General features: G+C 40.3%; 1 protein-coding gene across 3 annotated transcripts in view; it reads left to right on the forward strand.

Moving 5' to 3' along the window:
• The window catches only part of shisal1b (shisa like 1b), a 90,184-nt gene extending 75,690 nt beyond the window's left edge, over positions 1–14,494 (forward strand). For 2 of the 3 annotated variants that reach the window (XM_030052857.1, XM_030052858.1), the window contains 2 exons: positions 1,590–1,803; positions 4,698–5,004. In XM_030052857.1, coding sequence (XP_029908717.1) covers positions 1,590–1,803; positions 4,698–5,004 — 521 coding nt within the window. Of the gene's footprint in view, positions 1–1,589; positions 1,804–4,697; positions 5,005–11,771 lie in introns of those variants that run through there. The other variant, XM_030052859.1, reaches the window with a different exon arrangement.
• The last annotated feature ends 4,672 nt before the right edge of the window (positions 14,495–19,166 follow it).

Below are 19,166 nucleotides of genomic sequence, written 5' to 3' on the forward strand. Positions count from 1 at the left end.
AATTCCAACTCTGCAATTTCACGTTCCCAGCAAGCGCGTTCATGTTTACATGCAACAGCATGAAACTCCATTAGATTGAGCATGGGGCAGAAGCAATATTGCCTTCCGTCTGTTGCTCTGTTCACTTTTATTAACAGCCAAATAAAAAGCATTTCTGCAGTTCAGTCACCTCCATACAGGGAAGCAGCACTCGTTGTATGTGGTCCAGAAGACCTAGAGAAGACAGCACCCTGGCCTTCAACACCCCTACCTAACTAGCTAACCAACTATAAATGTTTTTGTACATATAGACAAGCACACACATATCAAAAGAAATTACAGAAATTAATTATAAATTAGAGGAATCTTTTGTGTCTGTTTAGCTATCCAAATAGGTACTTGTCAACTCATAAAGGGAAAAAAAATGTCACATGACCAACTGATACTTAACAGCTTTTGAAGTTCGGGCGGTTACCTTATGTCTGCTGGGATGTCAAGAGCTGGACCAATGACATTGTCTACTGAAAGATGTCAACAATGAACACCACTAGTGAATTATTTAGATCACTTTTGCTGGCTTACTGATAGGATCGGTCACTCATTTACAGTATTATGATAAAAAAGACAAATTATATGGATATAATTTTCATTGACCTGGTACATTGTTTTCAGTTTGCCTATGTGTCAAGGTGTCACAACTGATAAACAATTATCAAACTTCCCCAAGTTTACCACTTGTATTTATGACTCCATCAGTCGTTTAAGTGAAAGGTTCTAATGGTAAACTCCAACTTTACGAGTTGAGGAGGTCCGCCCAAATACACCATTATTACCTGGATTTTTGCACACATGTTTCAACAAAGGGGTTTTGATGATGGATGGACGCAGTTTTGGACATTTAGTATTCTTGGATGGCCCTGCGAAAATAGCATTATTTGGCCACATGTTTTATTTTTTGGACATCTTTGAAATGTTACATAATGAAGAAGGCACTCTATGCAACTAGTCCACTAATATGAAGCCGTGCACCTGACAATTGGGAGTAATTTTTGCTTTCCAACTTAAGCATTGATGAACATGCAAAGAGAGTGGTGCATTCCTGCTTCCTTCAGTTCAGTTGAATTCATTCACACTTCAAAATTCAAACATAAGATGTAGTTAGATACAGTATGTTGTTTTATCATACTGTCCTCCTTTAAGAATAAAGGTGACAAGACTTCTCCTATCAATATTTTTACATTTATCCATTACCCTCTATATGACTATCATAATATCCATTTTCTCAATTCATATAATCTTTGATCATTCAAAAGAAATGGAGCAATATATTCTACTGTGTTTCATAATTAGACAACTGCAGGCTGGAATTTATTCCTTGAGGGCCATACACCATCACTTAATCTGATGTTTTTATGTTTCTTTCTTTTTCTTTAAGATTATTTAAAGGAATTTGTGCTATATTAGATAGTACTGATTGGGGAGACAGGAGAGGATACTTACTAAAGGTCATGAGTCATATTTCAGTGCATGGCATTGATTTTGCCCATTGAGCCAATAAACAACTTTTTCCTGCAGACTTCTGATAGCATTTCTCTTTCTCTCCGCTGCAGCCCTCTCGGCTCATTACCGAGTGTGTGAACCCTACTCCGACCACAAGGGGCGCTACCACTTTGGATTTCACTGCCCACGCCTCTCAGACAACAAGACCTACATGTTCTGCTGCCACCACAACAACACCGCCTTCAAGTACTGCTGCAACGAGACAGAGTTCCAGACAGTCATGCAGATCAACCTCACCACCACCTCAGACGGCTACGCACACAAGTGAGTATAATGGTAATATACGTGACACCATGAGAGGGGCACACAGGACAATAACGTTCTCTTGCCACTCATCCACACCCCCTATCCTGCAATGCCAACAATCATTTGATTCTGTATCTTAGAATTATATTATACATTTATCTACATCTGAATCCAGGGCTTTCAAGGAGAATCAGGCCCATTGCCTTTATATCATATAGTAACTTGTGTATTAAACTGTGCAAAGCTCCTCCAAATATAAAATAATACTGTACGAATTCCTGTGCCTATGAGCATCTTGGGGCTTGACAACCTATGTTATTAACTGGAGTCACTCATGTTTTGTGCCATCCGTCAATATTTAGACTATTGCAAACACTTGCATGTATGAACAAGTAACAGGGCCCACTGCTGTATTTTCAGCAATGCTGTCTCAATGAAGTACTCAGGGGACATTGTGCAGTTTTATCACCGTGCATCAGCTACCAGTTGTCAAGGCCTGTTCATGTCCAGACACTCACAGCAACGCTCATTTGCATACTAACTGGAGTCAAGTTTCAGTGGTTGCTACCAGCAGGACTGTGTACTACTAGCTGTCGCTCTTGTTAAAAATCACAGTAACCTGCAAACATGACGGAATGAAGCACTAAAATGAGGAGTGACAACCTTACTTAGCTCTGATATGAATTAAGCCTATGTGATGAAAATTTTCACACTGTGCCAGGTGCAAATGTATACATGTTTACGCACACATGGATGTTTATAATGAATTAGAGTAACACATTAGAAAATATATTATGGCTAAGTTGAAACCTCAGTAGAGTCTAGTGCACCTAAACAAAACAATTTCAAACAGCTTGTTGTCCATCAAAATGGTTACATTTCCTCAGACAACATAAAAACAGCCTGTTACAGGCCAGCTGCTAAGCTTTTTGTTCCAAGGACAACATCACACATATTGACATAATTTCCCTCCTGCTGAAAAATATATTGACATTGATCTACACCTACAGATGTATTCAAAACCACCACAGAGAAGAGTAACTGCTGAAAGCAGCTCTTCTGGTGTGAGAGGGAAATCATGTGATAGCTTGCACAGGCAAGTGCGAAGTAATGAATGGCTACTTTATCAAGTGCCCATATAACATGGCATAACATGGCATCCTAGTAAAACTACAGTACACACGCCAGCTGCACACACACACACACACACACACACACACACACACACACACACACACGCACATATACACACATAAAGGACACAGAAAAATTTGCCTCTTGTTGTGTGGCAGCTCTCAGTTGGAGATATGGGTGACAAAAACACAGCTCTCTCCACTAATGCCCTCTCAGCGTGGTTCTGTCTCAGGTGGTTCACACTGCCCTGCAGCAGGTCATGATATTTCATTTTAGTGGCAGATCGCCTGTTGGGCCACTGTTTCATCCCAGCTCACTGGACAGTAGGGCTGTGAGCTTGATATTTAACACGAGCCAAGCGAGCCAAACTATCCATGATGTTGCTCCCCTCTCACTCTGCCTGGTGAGTATAAATACCCGGGACTTGAGGTTTATCACAATCCAAGGTAAACCACAAGTATTTGGAGACACAGTAGCATTTGGTTCCTCAAATAGTTACAGACTTATACTGCATAAGGAGCTGAAATGCTGCTGTGCTGAACTTTAGGGCTGATAAGTCATGCGAGAATGACCTTCAAAAAAACTAGATATGACAATGTGTGTGTGTAACAGATAATCCATTGGATCTGCTTTTATTCTCTGAGGTTGCCATGTTTAATATTTCATAACATTTGTTTTACTTTTGTGGTGTGATGATCGATCCCTGCTAGGCCTCACTAACCCATTATTTCTCTGAAATGCCGCTCTGCATGGAAATCTTGTTGCCATCAAAACTGCCTTAACAGATATTATAGGCAAACCATGAGTAATGTCTCAAAGGCAAAGAGATGAGAAAAGGTAAATGCAGTTGAGGTTATATTTGAAATTGAGTGCAGTAACAGTACATGCCTGCCTTGGTGCTCAGTCAAGCACCTCAAATGTTCATTTTGAAGCTATTTATTCAGATGAATACTGCCAAGGCCATGCCATTTTCCAACAGAAGTGGATTCATTTGAGTTACTGAAATAGAATGACTTGTATTTAAGTGGGCTTCAATGACTACAGTCTTAGAATCGGCTACAAAGTGTTGTTACATGATGACAAGGTTGTGTTTCCATCTAAATAAATCTTTATTCTTAAGTAATGTATTGTGTTGTCTCTATCTCACAGAGTCAGAGCAATATTTCTTTTGTTCTTTGTAATGGAAAGTGAGTCTTACATTGTAAAAGGACTGAATAACGTTCCATTTGTGGTGTCCACCAAAATAGTTTATCACGCTCACAGAACCTTATCTTTCCAAAGTTTGTCAAATGCAATAGGAAGATGTTTGTGCTGATTTATGTGAACTGAGAAAATCTCATATAAATATCGCATAAATCCAGCTGGAGTATGTAATACATGTTAGAGGTGAAAACCGAGGTACCATAGATTTGCTAAAATGAGATGGATTAACAAGCTTCCTGTGCTAGTTAAAGTCTATCCAATGCAAGAAGCAATATTTAAAGCAGCAAATAGAACAGATGGGAGATTTTTTTAATGTATTTAGCTGATATTTATCCAGGAATGATTTGCTGAATATGCATGCTCTTTAGCATGGCCCTGCCTCATATAGAGTACAAACTCACACCTGGAAACTGCTCAGTAAAACCACAGTTTTCTATTCTTGGCCTCTGAGCAGCTTTACTATAGGGAATTTAAAGGCACCTCAGTGGTACCTCTTGAGTGAGAGAAGTGTTTATCATAGTCTTTCCCTGCTCTGATTCCACCATACTAATGCTCCCAGTTTCTTTCCCCTGCAGTAACTATACAGCCCTGGTTGGCGTGTGGATCTACGGTTTCTTTGTTATGGTGCTGCTGGCCCTGGACTTTCTCTACTACTCAGCCATAAACTATGAGCTGTGCCGGGTCTACCTGGAGAAGTGGGGTCTGGGAGGACGCTGGCTGAAGAAGGCTAGGAGTCAGTGGCACAGATCCATGCCAGAGGAGAGCGAAGCCCAGGCTCAGGCCCAAGCCATGGTCCCTAGTCACTACCAACCCAGACACAGCCTCAGAGGGGAGAGCCACAGCCCCACGCTTCTGCCCTATAACACGTCCACCGCCTGGTGAGTCAATGTCTGTCACACAGCAACGGTCAGCCCACAGTTTGGCAGTGATTTGTACTGTAAAGCCAAAATGATCAGCAAATAGACTACAGAGGTTTTGCAGTTGCGTCACAAATCTCTATAGCAACTAATGCTGGAGCCTCAAAGTCCAGTGAAGAGGCTGTGTGCAAATAACGGCTTAATATTTAACAACCTGGCATGAGAAAGAAAGATGCCTGAAAGAGACTGTTGTGGTGTGGGTGTTTTGTGGATGTGTCAATTAATTGTAAAAATTCATATTCTAATAGATTTATTTCCGAGTGCAGGTTGTTGTGACACTGGAAACTGTCTTGTCATTTGACCTCGTCCCTCTGGTCTGCTCTGAAGCTGAAGCTGAGTTGGAGCTTGGGATGTGCCAGCTCAGTGAACTTAAACATTTAGTTTTCAGCAGTTTATGACCTAACTAGTGAGCAGGCTAATTTAGCAAAGCAACCAATGTTATGATATTAATATCATAGCCACACTAGCCTCTACTTGAGGGAGCATATCTGTGTTCCTGAGGTCCCATGTTCCCTCCCGACACATTTTTTTTCCAACTTAAAAACGGCCCTTGTCCCTTCAAGCCGGTGTTCCCTCAAATACTAAGAATAATGTCCATACCTCCAATATAAGTAATAAGTATATAAGTAATATATAAGAAAACTTAACCCAGCACAGGGTCAAAAGTTCAGTTGTGAGTCGGCTCAAACACAATAACAGCTACCTCATAGACAGAGGTTTTGCTTTCTTTTTCTCTCTACATCTATATATGTATGAGAAAGTAAGTCAACAGACCTCATTCAAGTTTAACTTAGTTTCATACTATTACCAGTGAGCAGAGACTCTTACTGCTAATACCTAGGTTTCTAATGTATCTAATGGTCTTGCTGGTGCTAATGTCAATTTTGTTAATATTTTGATATGTTAATAAATGTTAATAGTGTCAGATTATTGGATCTGAGCAAAAAAAAAAAAAAAAAATCCCTAAAATGAACCATGTCTGTGACATTCTGTTGAAGGTGCCAAGTCATGCATTTAAAAACACAACCAGGTGTTCAAAGCTACTCTTGCCAAAGATCTCAGGACCTCCAATATGGTCGCCAGAGGGGGGGTGTCACTTTAAAGCACTTCACTGCTGACTATGACACACTATCGTACTGTACAACACTTGATTTGCATATTACAGTACAGTGGCAAGGAACTAACGGAAATCCTAGGGAGAGTCTTGACATCATCTGGGTTAGCAGTAGTGGTACATGCTTAAGAACTAGGTCAGCTTCTTGGTAAGCAGAAGCCAGCTCAAGGGGCCCATCACAGATGCTCTTTTATTTCATGTCTTTTTTTCCCACTTCTTTTCTGTCTGTCTCTCTCTTTGTTCGCTTTTCTTGTCAGAAAATGTCTTACTTTGTGCTCTGTGTTATGTTATGTAGTGAACAACATGACAAGGCATCAGTCTAGCAGGAGAAATTAGAGCATCTCTAGCATATTTTTTTTCTCAGCCAACAGGGAAGAAGCTGAAACACCATGCTCCCAATACAGAATTGCAATTACTGGAGTTCCTCATTATGAATGCATGTGTATACACGCACGCACACACGCACATGCATACACGTGTGATCACTGCCCTCAGATGCTACATGCCGAGCACGTGGTATGTTAGCTATAAGTCCCTTTCTCTTCAAATCACAGAATTCCACTGGTAAGGAATTCATTTCTTCTTACATTTGGTGTCTGACTAAGAAATACAGACTTAATCAATATTTTAGGAATCCTGCCCTGCAAACCACTAATGGATATTTTTTTTCTGATCTGATCTGTATTTGTCTTTCATCTCAAAATAGCTACGCACTGTCTCAACATCAACCTCTGTTTAATAGAAAAATTTTCTCAAATTCACTCTGGCCAGTTCATTATAGAGCTGTCATTTTTAATGACTAGAAAAGAATAAAATAATTTGCCAGCTCCACTATCAGCCAGGGGACCCTAACTCACATTTAACCTGATTGTCTTGAGTGAGAGTTACATTAGCAAATTCTGATTGAATTTTTTTTTAGGTAAAACACCATCTGCTCGATGACCTTTCAATTTCTCTTTTTATTGCCTTTGAGAGCAGTCGCAGGAGTTACTTTAGGCAAGTCGAGATGTATTAGGCTCTGTGTTACTGTGAACTATAACATGCACCAGCCCCAGGGAAGGCTTCTTATCAAAGTAGACAGTGTTCGGACTTTTGTACAGTACAGCTCCACAATCATAAAGCACGATCTGAACAAACCTAAATTTTGGGTAGACAATTTTTCATCCAGTTCATAGTCTGAGACACTGTGCTCTCTATCTGTCTGACGTGGGCTGAGAGCCTCTTCCTAGAGGTAGACATCTCTCTCTGGCCATGATAATTTAATGAGGGCAGAGTTTTGACAAATGGGTTTGAGAACCAGTGTGGACTGTGCAAGCCAAGGCCATGACACAGATAGAGGAGCCGAGATCTACAGCGGGATCCTGGGGCTGCTCTGCTGGTGGAAACATGCTTAACTAAGACTGGACATGTCCACAGAGGCTCCTCATTAGACATGAAGTCAGTTCAGTATGAGAGGACTCATCAATCTCACACTAGGCCGGTTTACCTGTACTGGCAGGCTCCCTAGCTTTAGCAGAGGCACCTCTATAAAAAGGTATCAGAAGTGGAGCAGAATGCGCATTGTGAATGACAAAGTAGGCGATAGAGGGTAAGAGCATGCTAACTTCATGGTAATTCATGCAGATGAACGATGGGGACTGCCTTGCCCTACATGGCGCGTAGTATTATGATGAGTAGTATTCAGCTTGGGGTAATCCTGTCCAACATTTTTTAACTCTGATGCATTCGTTGAAACTGACTCTTAATATAAAAATAAAAATGAAAAACTCTTTAGAATAAACAGGGCAGTATTCACAAAGGGCTAATAATATTCTTAAATAATCATTCATATTGCCATTACTGTGACACACTGGGGGCTGCTGAATTTCTGGGGCAAGATTAGAATAGCTTGCTGTCACATCAAGAAGAATGGGTTTGCACTTTCACACAATGAAGCACTTATGCTTTTCAAAATGCAGATAATATTTACGCCTTTTCTTGGATGCGGTAAGTAACTCTTGTCCTGGCTAAAGTGTATACTACAGTGGATGTTGCCCACACAATGCGTCATCAAATGGCCTCTGGTTTATTTGCGGGGGTACAAAAGCTTTATCCCCAGAGAGGATGCAGGGTAATGGCTGAGAAAACTGGGTCCACTTAGCCGAACATCTGTTGGCCAAATGTAAACAAACAGAGACGGGGTCAAGTCCCACAACTGGTGCAAAGGCATCTAAAAACAACCCAGTCACACAACGAATCAGGAATCAAGCACACATGGTTACTCACGCAGCAGTCTTGACAGTGAGTCAAACTATCAAATCGTCTTTCTGCATAGATCTATTTTCTTCCGAGAAAGTGTGGCTTGGCATTCAACGTGTGGGAATACTGTTTACCATAATGCTATGTGAGAGGGTTGGTATGTGCGGCTTAGATCTGTTGTGGGTTCAGTGTGGGCGGCCTGGGAATGGATTATTACTTTCTCTCTGTGGATACCCTTTATTAAAGTCTGCTATTCAGGTATTCAGTTCAGTTTGAACAAATAATGGAAACTTCAATATTGTCAGTCCTCACCAAACAGCGCATGATCCATGTGTGTGCAAGACAAGACTGTCAGATATTACGGTTTACCTCCACTTAATAGGTACAATGCCTCTTGAGTAAAAGCAGGGAATGGCCAGTAGAAAGGATAGACTCACTCTCGTCTTAAGTGTCACACTGCACAATACCACGAGTGGATATATTAGCAAAGCTATTGCTACAATAGTATCAATGCTGTGCCACTGATACATGAACAAAGCATTGCAACTCTGCAATCCTGATGTCTGGGAAACAGTCCTGAAGCTTCTAAGCTTATCCTGATGAAATATACTCTAAGCTATCACACTGCCACACACACACACACACACACACACACACACACACACACACAAAGATTCATGTATTTTTGACATCACAACTCTCAGGAGAACTCTTGCAACCCCTTAAACGGCAGCAAACACAGCTCTTGCCAGAAGCTCCCAGCATATTGCCATAAAGCACTCAGGCTTTAAAACTATTAGAAAATAACAACTTTGGCTAAGATCTCTGGTTATACCATCCCTCTTTGTCCAGTACAAGAAAATGTACTTGTCACACTTCATTCAACTGGGTAACACCAGTATCTTGTGGACTTCTAGATACCAGAAAGGCATTTTAAGGGAGTTGGCAGTGACAGTCCCCTCTATTATTACCTCTTTTACATTCCTTTTGTGGTGTGCCCACGCTGATACTCTTACCCTGAGCACTGTGAAAAAGAGCTGATGTGTAGTTACTGCCTGGGTCGTGGATTACTAGCTTGACAGAGTCAACCAATTCTGAAACTTATAAGAAATTACAACAGTAGAGGAGACTTACTTTTCTTTTTGCCCTGTGGTTAGAAAAGGTCTTGAGGATGTAACTTCATGTTTGCCATTTGATCTTGGGGACTTCCCCTTCCTTCTGCATGGTATATATGTTTTGGTAGCAGGGCTGATAATGTTGTGGGACGCATTAAGTGCACAGTTATTATTTTTTAAAAATAAGGTAATCATATAATGCAAAGATTTTACCCATTAAAGACACAGATCTGAGCTAGCCCATACAAAAATTAGAATTATGCAATATTTAAATTACATGCGATAAGCAAGATTGCTGTCAAAACAATGGGGGGTACACTAAAGCTTTTATTGTTTTGAAAATGTATTTACAACAATTTTTGTAATCTTTTGTATCTTGTCATAAGCTCAATTTTGACAAAAGTTGTATTTTTATATATTTTGTTCATGCATTCCTTTAAAACCTATGGTGGGGATGCAAAAGGTACTGTTTGTGGAATGTCTAAAAAAAAAAAAATAGGTTATTCCTTTGCTCATGTTGACTGGCAGAATTAAAAATACATTACTTGATGTTGGTTTGATATATATTGAGCACCAGCCAAGACTATTTTAGCTGAAAGCAAGAAAAAATAGGTGTGGGGCAACATCAAATGACATCCCTGCACATCAACTGGAATATGTGTCAAAAGAATTCCTTGGTAATTAACAAATCACTTGCCACCAACTCATAGCAGAGCCTGGTGCCAGTTTCCACCCACCCAGGGTTGGTAGCCTCCCGAGCAAGCTGAGCTCAGGCATGGGAGAGTCGTACCAGCGATGTGGCATCTGTCACCACACTGAGCAAACCTGAGTCACCAGCCATCATCACGCTGTCTTTTTTCAGTCAGGCCTTAGTGACTCAGCTTTATCAGCTGGTCTGCTGTCTAGTAAATGGAGTCTCCTTCACTCACTCAGTCACTGTCTGTTACATTGCTTTGGTCATAGTTAGCCATCCCTAATGTCAGCGCTTAAGTACCTGCCAGTCTGGCTGCCAGGAAAATGACACACTGCTACATCCTGCTCAGCTTTGGAAGCTAAAAAAGCTTCTCACTTTATTTTTCTATTTATTTATTTTATTTTATTTATTTATTTATTTGTCATCGAGTGTGATCAAAGCTTAGCCGTGTCTCCTGGGTATTCACATTCATATTTGAACACGGTGGGTGGTTTTTGTGGTAATAATAGCATTGTAAATTATGAAATTATGCTTGCCCTGTCTGTCCATAGAGCAGCATGCCCAGACCTTGTCCAATTAGAGCAACACTCTCCATGTGGTGTGTGAGTTAATTAACTTCATAGATGCTACACAAGACAGCCGGAGAGCTCTGCTGCAAGCTAAAGAGAAAGAGCACAGAAATTTTTAGAACAATTTTTAGAATTGCCATTGGCATTTGAGGCTGCTGTTTGAAATGCACTGTGTATATTTTGTGGTGTATTTGGGATCTATCATTAGAAGATGCAGCAAACGATACTGAACTGCTGTCATACATTTACATTGCATTTTAGACATTTAGCTGATGCTCTTCTACAGAGCAACTTATAATGAGCTCAACAATAGAATACACTAAAAGTCCTAGTTAAGCAACATCACAAGCAAGAACACAGGTTCATGCTACAGCATCTTCACAACAGGTGCAACAATTACTGTTGTGTCTCCTGAATTATAATAGAGGAGTGCAGGGTAAACATAACATTATTAATGAAGAAAGGTAGGTAGTTTTCTTTCCCCATAAACAAGACATTATTTTTAGTATTGACAGAAGAACTGGGTGAGGGGATATGACTTGTGGTGAGAGCTGGATGTGCAGTCTTTATGAGAATTACTTATTTGTAAATTATTTCAGCCAACAAAATTACTTTTTGAAATGCAAGGCTGCTCGCTTTTAGTTTGTTTTTGCATTTTCTGGCCTTGAACTAATTTCCAAGCCAATTTTCTCACACAAAGATCAATGTAGACCGTGAAGCACAAAGCACACAGATCGTGATGCTGAGACAATTTCAGTCACGCGCCTAAAAACATGGCACTGTTGCTCAACAGGATCCAGGCGATTTTCCCAAACAACTGCCGTGACAACTGTGTGAAATGTGATGACGCCAACAATGTGCACTCCGGGCTTAAAGACGGCTAATGTTTGCAGAGGAGAGAACAATGATTAACCTCCATTTTTCTGTGTGATTCATCTTTCTCAGATAATTTACAGTTCAAGTGTGGTGCTCTTTTAACATTCTTGTTTTTCTTTTGGGCAGAATGATGCTGCAAACAGACAAATGGAAGAGTAGCAATGCCTTGTTTGCCACAGAGGAGAGTGCCCCACAGACACCCATCTCTGGACCACAGACACAACTCCACTGATGGGCTAGCCATACTGGAGTAGCTAGCAGTGACTACCATCCCTTTCTAATGAGCACAAAACACCCATGGACTGACAGAAGCAGGCCAACACAGCCTTTAGAAACTCAGCTGAGCAAGGGCTGTGGGAAAACAATGAGGAGGACCGTATTGCTGCTACCAAACCACAGCAAAGGAGCATCAGACACATTCAACTGCTCGCAGGTGTTCAGTGACCCCCTGAAATGGCTGGCAAGGTAAGGAGAGTCCCAAGCAAAGCTGAGCTGAACTGGATGAACTGTAGTTGCAAGTGAGGACGCTCACCTGTTACAAAGACAAAAAACACAAAAAAATCAACTTTCTAGATATAAAGTGTTTATTACACTGCTGTGTCAGTTTGTGTTCAGTAGCAGTTAGACACAGTCGTGGGTTATCTATTTGGTGATTTATTTATGTGAACTAGTCAGAGAAATATATGAGTGGTTAACATTCAGAACATGTTACAGTTGAGGTCGATGCTGAGCATCTCACTTAGATTAGAGCATTTTGTTACTTCTGTCCACAGAGAAAAACGGCTCTGTAGCCATGTTGACACACATGCCTAAAACATCTGATATGAAACGTTTTTGGTCTCCTTTCTGCAAAAGAGTTATTTCTCTATAATGTAACTTTCCTGATAAGGACATAATGCCATACAGTACAACTGCTGTAGATGAAAATGTTTTGCATTAGATTGTAAAGATTTCTCATTGGCTCAGTGGTGAAGGTGAAGAAAGGGCTCTTGAGGACCATCAATATGTTATCTCACCCAAAACTAAAACAGAGATCAGGGATGCCTCCATAATGGCAAAGAGTTAGCTTTATGCTAACTTCAAGTTAAACAAATTCCTTGGCTACAAGCCTGCATATTTTATTTGAGTCCATAGCTTAATGAATAAATAGAAAGTTAAGTGTGTGAAAGTTTCCTTGGTAAACTTGTCCAGCGGCTTGTTTGCCCTTCCTCATTACTGGGGCTGCCTGACAAACAGCTCCATTAGCAATATGATGCAAATGAATATCCATTTGGTTCATTTCTACAGAGCATTCTGTGTCCCACAATGGTACTAGACAATTGTAAAAGATTAGCCATAATAGAAAATGTAAAACCAATAAAAATCCCCCTTCACTGTCAGCAATAATGTACAGTAGCTTATTCAGATGGATGACATTGTATGTAAAAGAGAGAGGTGTTGACCAAATGAGTATACAGCGTACTGGGTAATCAGTGAGGTGTATCAGATAAGTTTTCAGTAGGATTACATTTAATGGGAAGGTGAAGTTGCTAGAATGAACATATTTCAGGATAATTAACTCATATGGAATACGATGTCCCACCGTCTCCCTGTCAGCTTTGTGATGAGAGATATGTGCTGCAAAACAATCACAATAAAGAAAAGCTACTCCTTTACAGAGAATTATACTCACTTCTGAACTAATTGCTGGCAAGTGCTTTCTCAGTGATCCATAAAATGCCGTCCTTTCTCTTTGAGGAAAGCAGATAAAGCAGCTGCTGATACCAGACTGTATGTGAAGGATGGTGATGGAGGAAGACAAGGTGGTAAGAATGTAGTTACAGTAGGAGAGGGGTGTGTCTGTCCCAGCCTTGTACTCTGGCAGCTGCCCGGCCTGTATGTGCACAAAACTCCTGGTCTGCACGTAGGTGAAGGCTAAGATGAGATTCTGTTAATCGTTCTGAGCTGAAATCCCCACAACTCCTGAACAGGATTTAATCTCTCCAACTCACACTACATAAAAATGCACTGACAGATCAAGCCAGAAATGAGACTTGGAGCTCACCATTGTATTCACCCTTTTGTTCTGTGAGGTTTAAGTGGGTCCTAACAAAACTCTGGTCAAGCACTGTAAATGGTCCTGCCACCATCGTCCCTAGTTATCAGCAATAATATTCAAATTTGCTGAGTTGTTAGAGCAAGTTAATTCCCACTTCAGTGGCTAAAGTTTAATTGCGTGCTCGCCACAGTGGACTTATGCCATCACTTCCACTGTAGAGAAATAGGATGTGCCCAACTGAAATAATTGGCCCAAAGAGCAGCAGTGGTTCTAAATTACTCTCTTCTCCCTCCCACCCTATACATAGCAACAGTAGTAGCAAGTGGGGAGAAGAAGAAATTTTAACAGGTGCTGCAGCACAAAGGGGATTTAATTGGGCCTCAAAGCTGGAGAAGTGGCAAAGTTCAGCTATGGTGGAGAGCACGTTACTTTTCAAGAGGATCTGGCTGTAAGTGCCGCCCTGTAATAAGGCAAGGAAGCCCATTTTTATCACCAACAGAGTAGAAGTCAAACCCAGAGAAAAACCATCAATGCGCCTACTATGATCCTTTGCCAGGGTCAAAATTCAGTAACAACCAGGGACAGAAAATCAACTCCAAAAACGTTGATTCTCAATTCTATCACATCGCTTGTGAGAATTGTTTCTAAAAAACACACGGAACTGGAATCGACTCCAGCTGCATTCTCGACTCCAAAGTCCAAGAGCAAAAAAAAAAAAAAAAAAAATCATTTAATTTAAATATGTGTATACAATAAGTAAAGGACTGAAACACAAATACATTCACAGCTTAGCAAATATTTTTGTTTTAAAGAACCAGTTCAACCTAAATACAACAAAAGATATTTCCCTAATTATGCCTGCTGCCATGTATTCTGTGTGATTTGGTTATGTTCCCTTTCTACCATGATTTCCCATTCTCCATTCCCCAGTACAAAAGGACTGGATGGGTATTATTATGTGCAGTTCAAACAGTCAAAAATGTACTTCGGTAAAACTCGAGCAAAAGCTCTTTAGATATGAATAGATAGAGTTGCTGGTGTTTTTGACAGGAAATAGTCCCCAATTAAACTCTTCACCCCTGAGGACTGTGGATTAGTATATGTGTCATTGTTTTTGCAAGGAGCTGTTGCTGCTGAGTTTTTCACATGTAGGTTTTTGACAGTTTGACCTCCACGAAAAAAACATACATCCAGCGTTCTCCTCCATCTAGGAGACAGGGAAGACCAGACTTTGCGAAATCACACAGAAATGATCTGGATGGATAGGCTACTGGATCGATTTCCCTAGGGTAGGTGGGAAAAAATCTTATTTTGTAGTTTGGGTGAACTTTTCCGTTAGCCCCTGGAATCTGGATGGATTCACAATCGATTCCATCAATTCCACCACAAGGGATCGTACTCAGAATTAGCTCCAAAAAATAAGAAATCGCTCAATCCATTTCCTTTTGTTAGCACTCAACTCAATAGACATTAGAGGACGCCATCAAGCCCCACCCTCCTTCGCAAAATGTTACAACTAGTTACGTAATGTTTTCTGTTTTCTGCTGTAAACAGTCTTGACTCTGGCCTGACGTGACATAGTAAATCATATCAGTTCAACATTCCCTCCCAAAGGATGGGAAGGAGGGGAGCCCACATCTGTTTCAGTCTCTCCAGGTTGTTATGGTAACAGTTGCCTTACAGTTGAATCCCCCACCTGTACACAGAAGCTTTGTAGTGGTTGATACCTCACTTTGGGTGTGGTGGTGATGATCATGTGCACCACGTTCTGTCTATGTATTACTACTAGATAGAATGTTCAGTACCGTTTTCAGTTGAATTGTTATTGCACTTGTTGACTTTGTATTGTTACAACAGGGAGAAATAAAGTTTTATCTTTTCCAGTGTGTTTAAATCCCTGTGTCAAGTGCTCTTTGAAAAACACCTTTTTTTCTATGAAAAAAAAACTTAAAAGCTAAAGCCTGTGAACATACTCTGTTTTTTTTTTTTTTTTTTTCCATGGTCAATCAATACGGCATCTGGTGATTCATCCTGCCTCAAAGCAGTGACCTTCTCCGGCTGACAGAGCCATATCCAACACTAGCCGACACCGGAAACATCATTAAGGCAAAGAGGTGATGGCAAGAAACGGGGACAGGCGCAGACAGACCGGGATGGCATGTCATGTCTCAACACCTTACTTTAAATCAGACACCTGCTCCTGTTCGCTTGTGTCAAAGGCCGCGGCAACTGAAAAGATGTCGAAGTTTGTTACCGCGTTGTCAAGTCACCTTTGAGATTCCCTAACAAGCTCTAGCTTCTAATTTTACACAACCTTAATTCATCTCTGCCTATCACTCTGTCCAGTTTCCACTCATCAGCTGCATCCTCACTGTGCCATCAATCCGCCATTTATTCTAACCGTTTTCCCTGCTTCCTGTATCCCTTCAACCACTGTTCTGCCCATCTTCTCATATGAAACCAATTGCCGTCATCCATCACCATTTAAAAACCATTGTCTGGATTTCCACATCCTGCTGTTATTGAGGAGCCGGAGATACATCCTGCCAACATTTATCTATTAAAACTCCATTAAGCTCCTGCTCTCCAATGCCCTGTCTTCTCAGCCGGATGCAGCACTGACACCACATTAAGATCCACCTTAAGCAGATATTAATGTTGCTTTTTGATGAAGTCCATTTGTGCTTGCTATTTCCAATTTTCAGTTATCACAAGACTGCTGGACCACACCTAAAAGAAGCCTTAGAGGAATATACTGAAATATATATGTCTGGGTCTATTTTTTGTATATTATTAAAATGTTGTATATCTACCTAATATTAGCACTATTTGAAATAAATGAGTATATTATGAAGCAATATGTTATGGAGGAAGGAGATAAAGGGGCACCCCAGTGGCACACTGTCTAGAGGATTTACCATGTAACTAATGCTAAGCCGCAGTGGCTTGGGTTTGAATCCAGCCCAGACCCTTTAATGCATGTCATTCCCTGTCTCTGCCCTCTCTTTCCTGTCTCTCTCCACCATGACTCCACCCAGTGAGCACTGGTATAGGCTCCAGCACCCTATACGATAAGCAGCTTGGAAAATGAATGAATAAATACTTAAATATATTCTCCAATAAATGCATAAATAAATAAATCCATCCATGAATAAATTCCTAGAAATAGTCATCAATAAATATGTCTGCCAATATATCAATAAATATATGGCAATAACTGCATAAATGATGTATTGAATAATTTATCTTTCATTTCATCTAATGATTTATTGACACATTTATTGAATCCTATATTTATGGATTCACTGAAGGACTTTTTGAAAGGTTTAATCTCTTCCTGCCTGGGCATGTTTTTAGGGTCTGCAAGCTGCAATCAACACACACTTGCACCAATCAAGGCACTGTTGCACAGACAGAACAGAATACACTGGTGCACAAAAAACATATTGAAAATCAGACACCTGCCATGGTTGGGTTGTGTTTGAAGCCGCTGAATCTCACCAGATGTCAAGTCAGAGTGGAAACTATGGGGAGGCAACACTAAGATGATGATACCTCTTCAGCACACTAGGAACAAATGACTGTTTGAGCCTCTTCTGAGTCATTCTATGAAGTGTGTAGAGGTGGAGAGTGTACTGAAATATTTTACTGAAGTGGAAGAACTGATACTTCAGTTAGAGGAAAAATCCACCCTCAGATACTTTCACACCTTTTGCCTTCCCCAATTTATGATGTTTGGTGCATCCAAGGAGTTATCTTGTGATGAAGTGCTGTAATTTACATTTTGGTGCACCGGCACTCTCCCAACATGCCTTGTCTACTTCACCTCCAATCTGCAGACTCAGGTATGCCAGGTAAGTTGCCAATAGCTGTTCTTATCGGTGGTAAAGTGTTCCAGCGTGGCTTCTTCCTGTAGTCAAGCAAGAGTGCTTCTCTTGAGAAAAGCTCCAGACAAGCACATCAGGAGATAGTTAATCATGATACTCAAGCACTCATTTGCTTTTGAGTGAAAATAAGATTGACTATGAATGTCAGCTTTCTCTGTATTTATGTCTCTTAATTCTAAAAGAATATGCTAAAGTGAGGCCATGAGTAAAATTTCCAATATTACTCGAGTGGTGGTAAAAGTCTATGTGTTAAAATACTGCTCCTAAATCTGTACAACAAAAAAGTACAGTAGCGTACTTATAACTAATTTCTTTCCAACTCTGATGTAACCCGATTGCTGCTACAACTCCTGTGTTGCATCAGTACATTGTTTGGTGGGGGTGCAATATTGTCCTGGATGAGATCAGCGAGGCTCTCATACAGCACAGTTTGTTCAGAGACTGAAAATTGCACCTTGCAGTTGGACAAGCTTTAATGATAATCTTTCCCGGTCTGCTGCCATTCCCTTCTGACTGATTCTGAGGTTTAGCTGAGGACACGTTAGAAGGATGCTAGTGTAAAAAAAAAAAAAAAAAATCACTAAAGTGAAATGAGGTAGGACCTAAATTGTGTTACTGCATAAGCCTAAGAACTAAAAGGGATCACTAGAGCTTGTAGCCCTGCCCTGAATATTTGCATTTGCAATATCAGCCAAAAGTCAAAAATATAGTATTTTGCACAACACCGATGTTACATGAGATGTTCAGGGAATATATTAATGTACATTAATTTAAGCCTCATTTTTAAACACCATTTTTAAACATAAGTTTGCTTAAGTCTGGCAGTACTTATTCTGGATGTAACTGGATATTCTGACAATTTACATTTGCCTGAAAAGTTAAACAGAAAAGAGTAAACGTAATTTTGCAAATGAAAATTAGGGTAAACTGAGTTCAGGTGAAATTACTCTGCACTGTCTATATTCTTGGTCATGGCAGACAAGAGGTTGTTTGGATATTCTGTATAATTTATTGCCAGCAAATAACAAGCTCCCTCTTGGGACAAAATAATGGGCATGCACAGGCTGTGTGTTTTGACGGAATTCAAATGCCACCATGTTAGTCATTTTCCCAGTGATGCAAGGTGGTGGGGAAAGTTTTAGGGATCATGTCAAAAATGGCATAAAATAAACTCAATTCAGACACATGTATTTATATTTTTGGATGTAATTCAGGATTTTTACTACAGATCAGGGGCTTCACTTACAAAAATGTTCTTGATTTTATAGATCTTATAATAATTTTAAAGAATTTGTGAAAAAGGCGAAAAATCTCTTGGCACCATTTACTGATTCCTGACAGAAATTAGTTTCAGCTTTTGACAGAAAATTGTATAAAAACAATGACATCTCACATTGCCAACAGTACTTTGGCACTTTGGTAAGTGCATCTTTCATCTGTGAATTGGCTACCCTTTATTAAGGGGTCTCAGGAGCACAATTAATTGCTTCTCTCATGGACGGAGGAGCAGGAAACCACTGAAGGTGTTGTTCTTATTCATATTTTTGAACAGTTAATTCCCTCTAGGCATATTCATGTCTATCTAATGGCCTGCTT

The sequence above is a fragment of the Myripristis murdjan genome, chromosome 6 (assembly GCF_902150065.1).
Source record: "Myripristis murdjan chromosome 6, fMyrMur1.1, whole genome shotgun sequence".
Classification (NCBI taxonomy): Eukaryota; Metazoa; Chordata; class Actinopteri; order Holocentriformes; family Holocentridae; genus Myripristis; species Myripristis murdjan.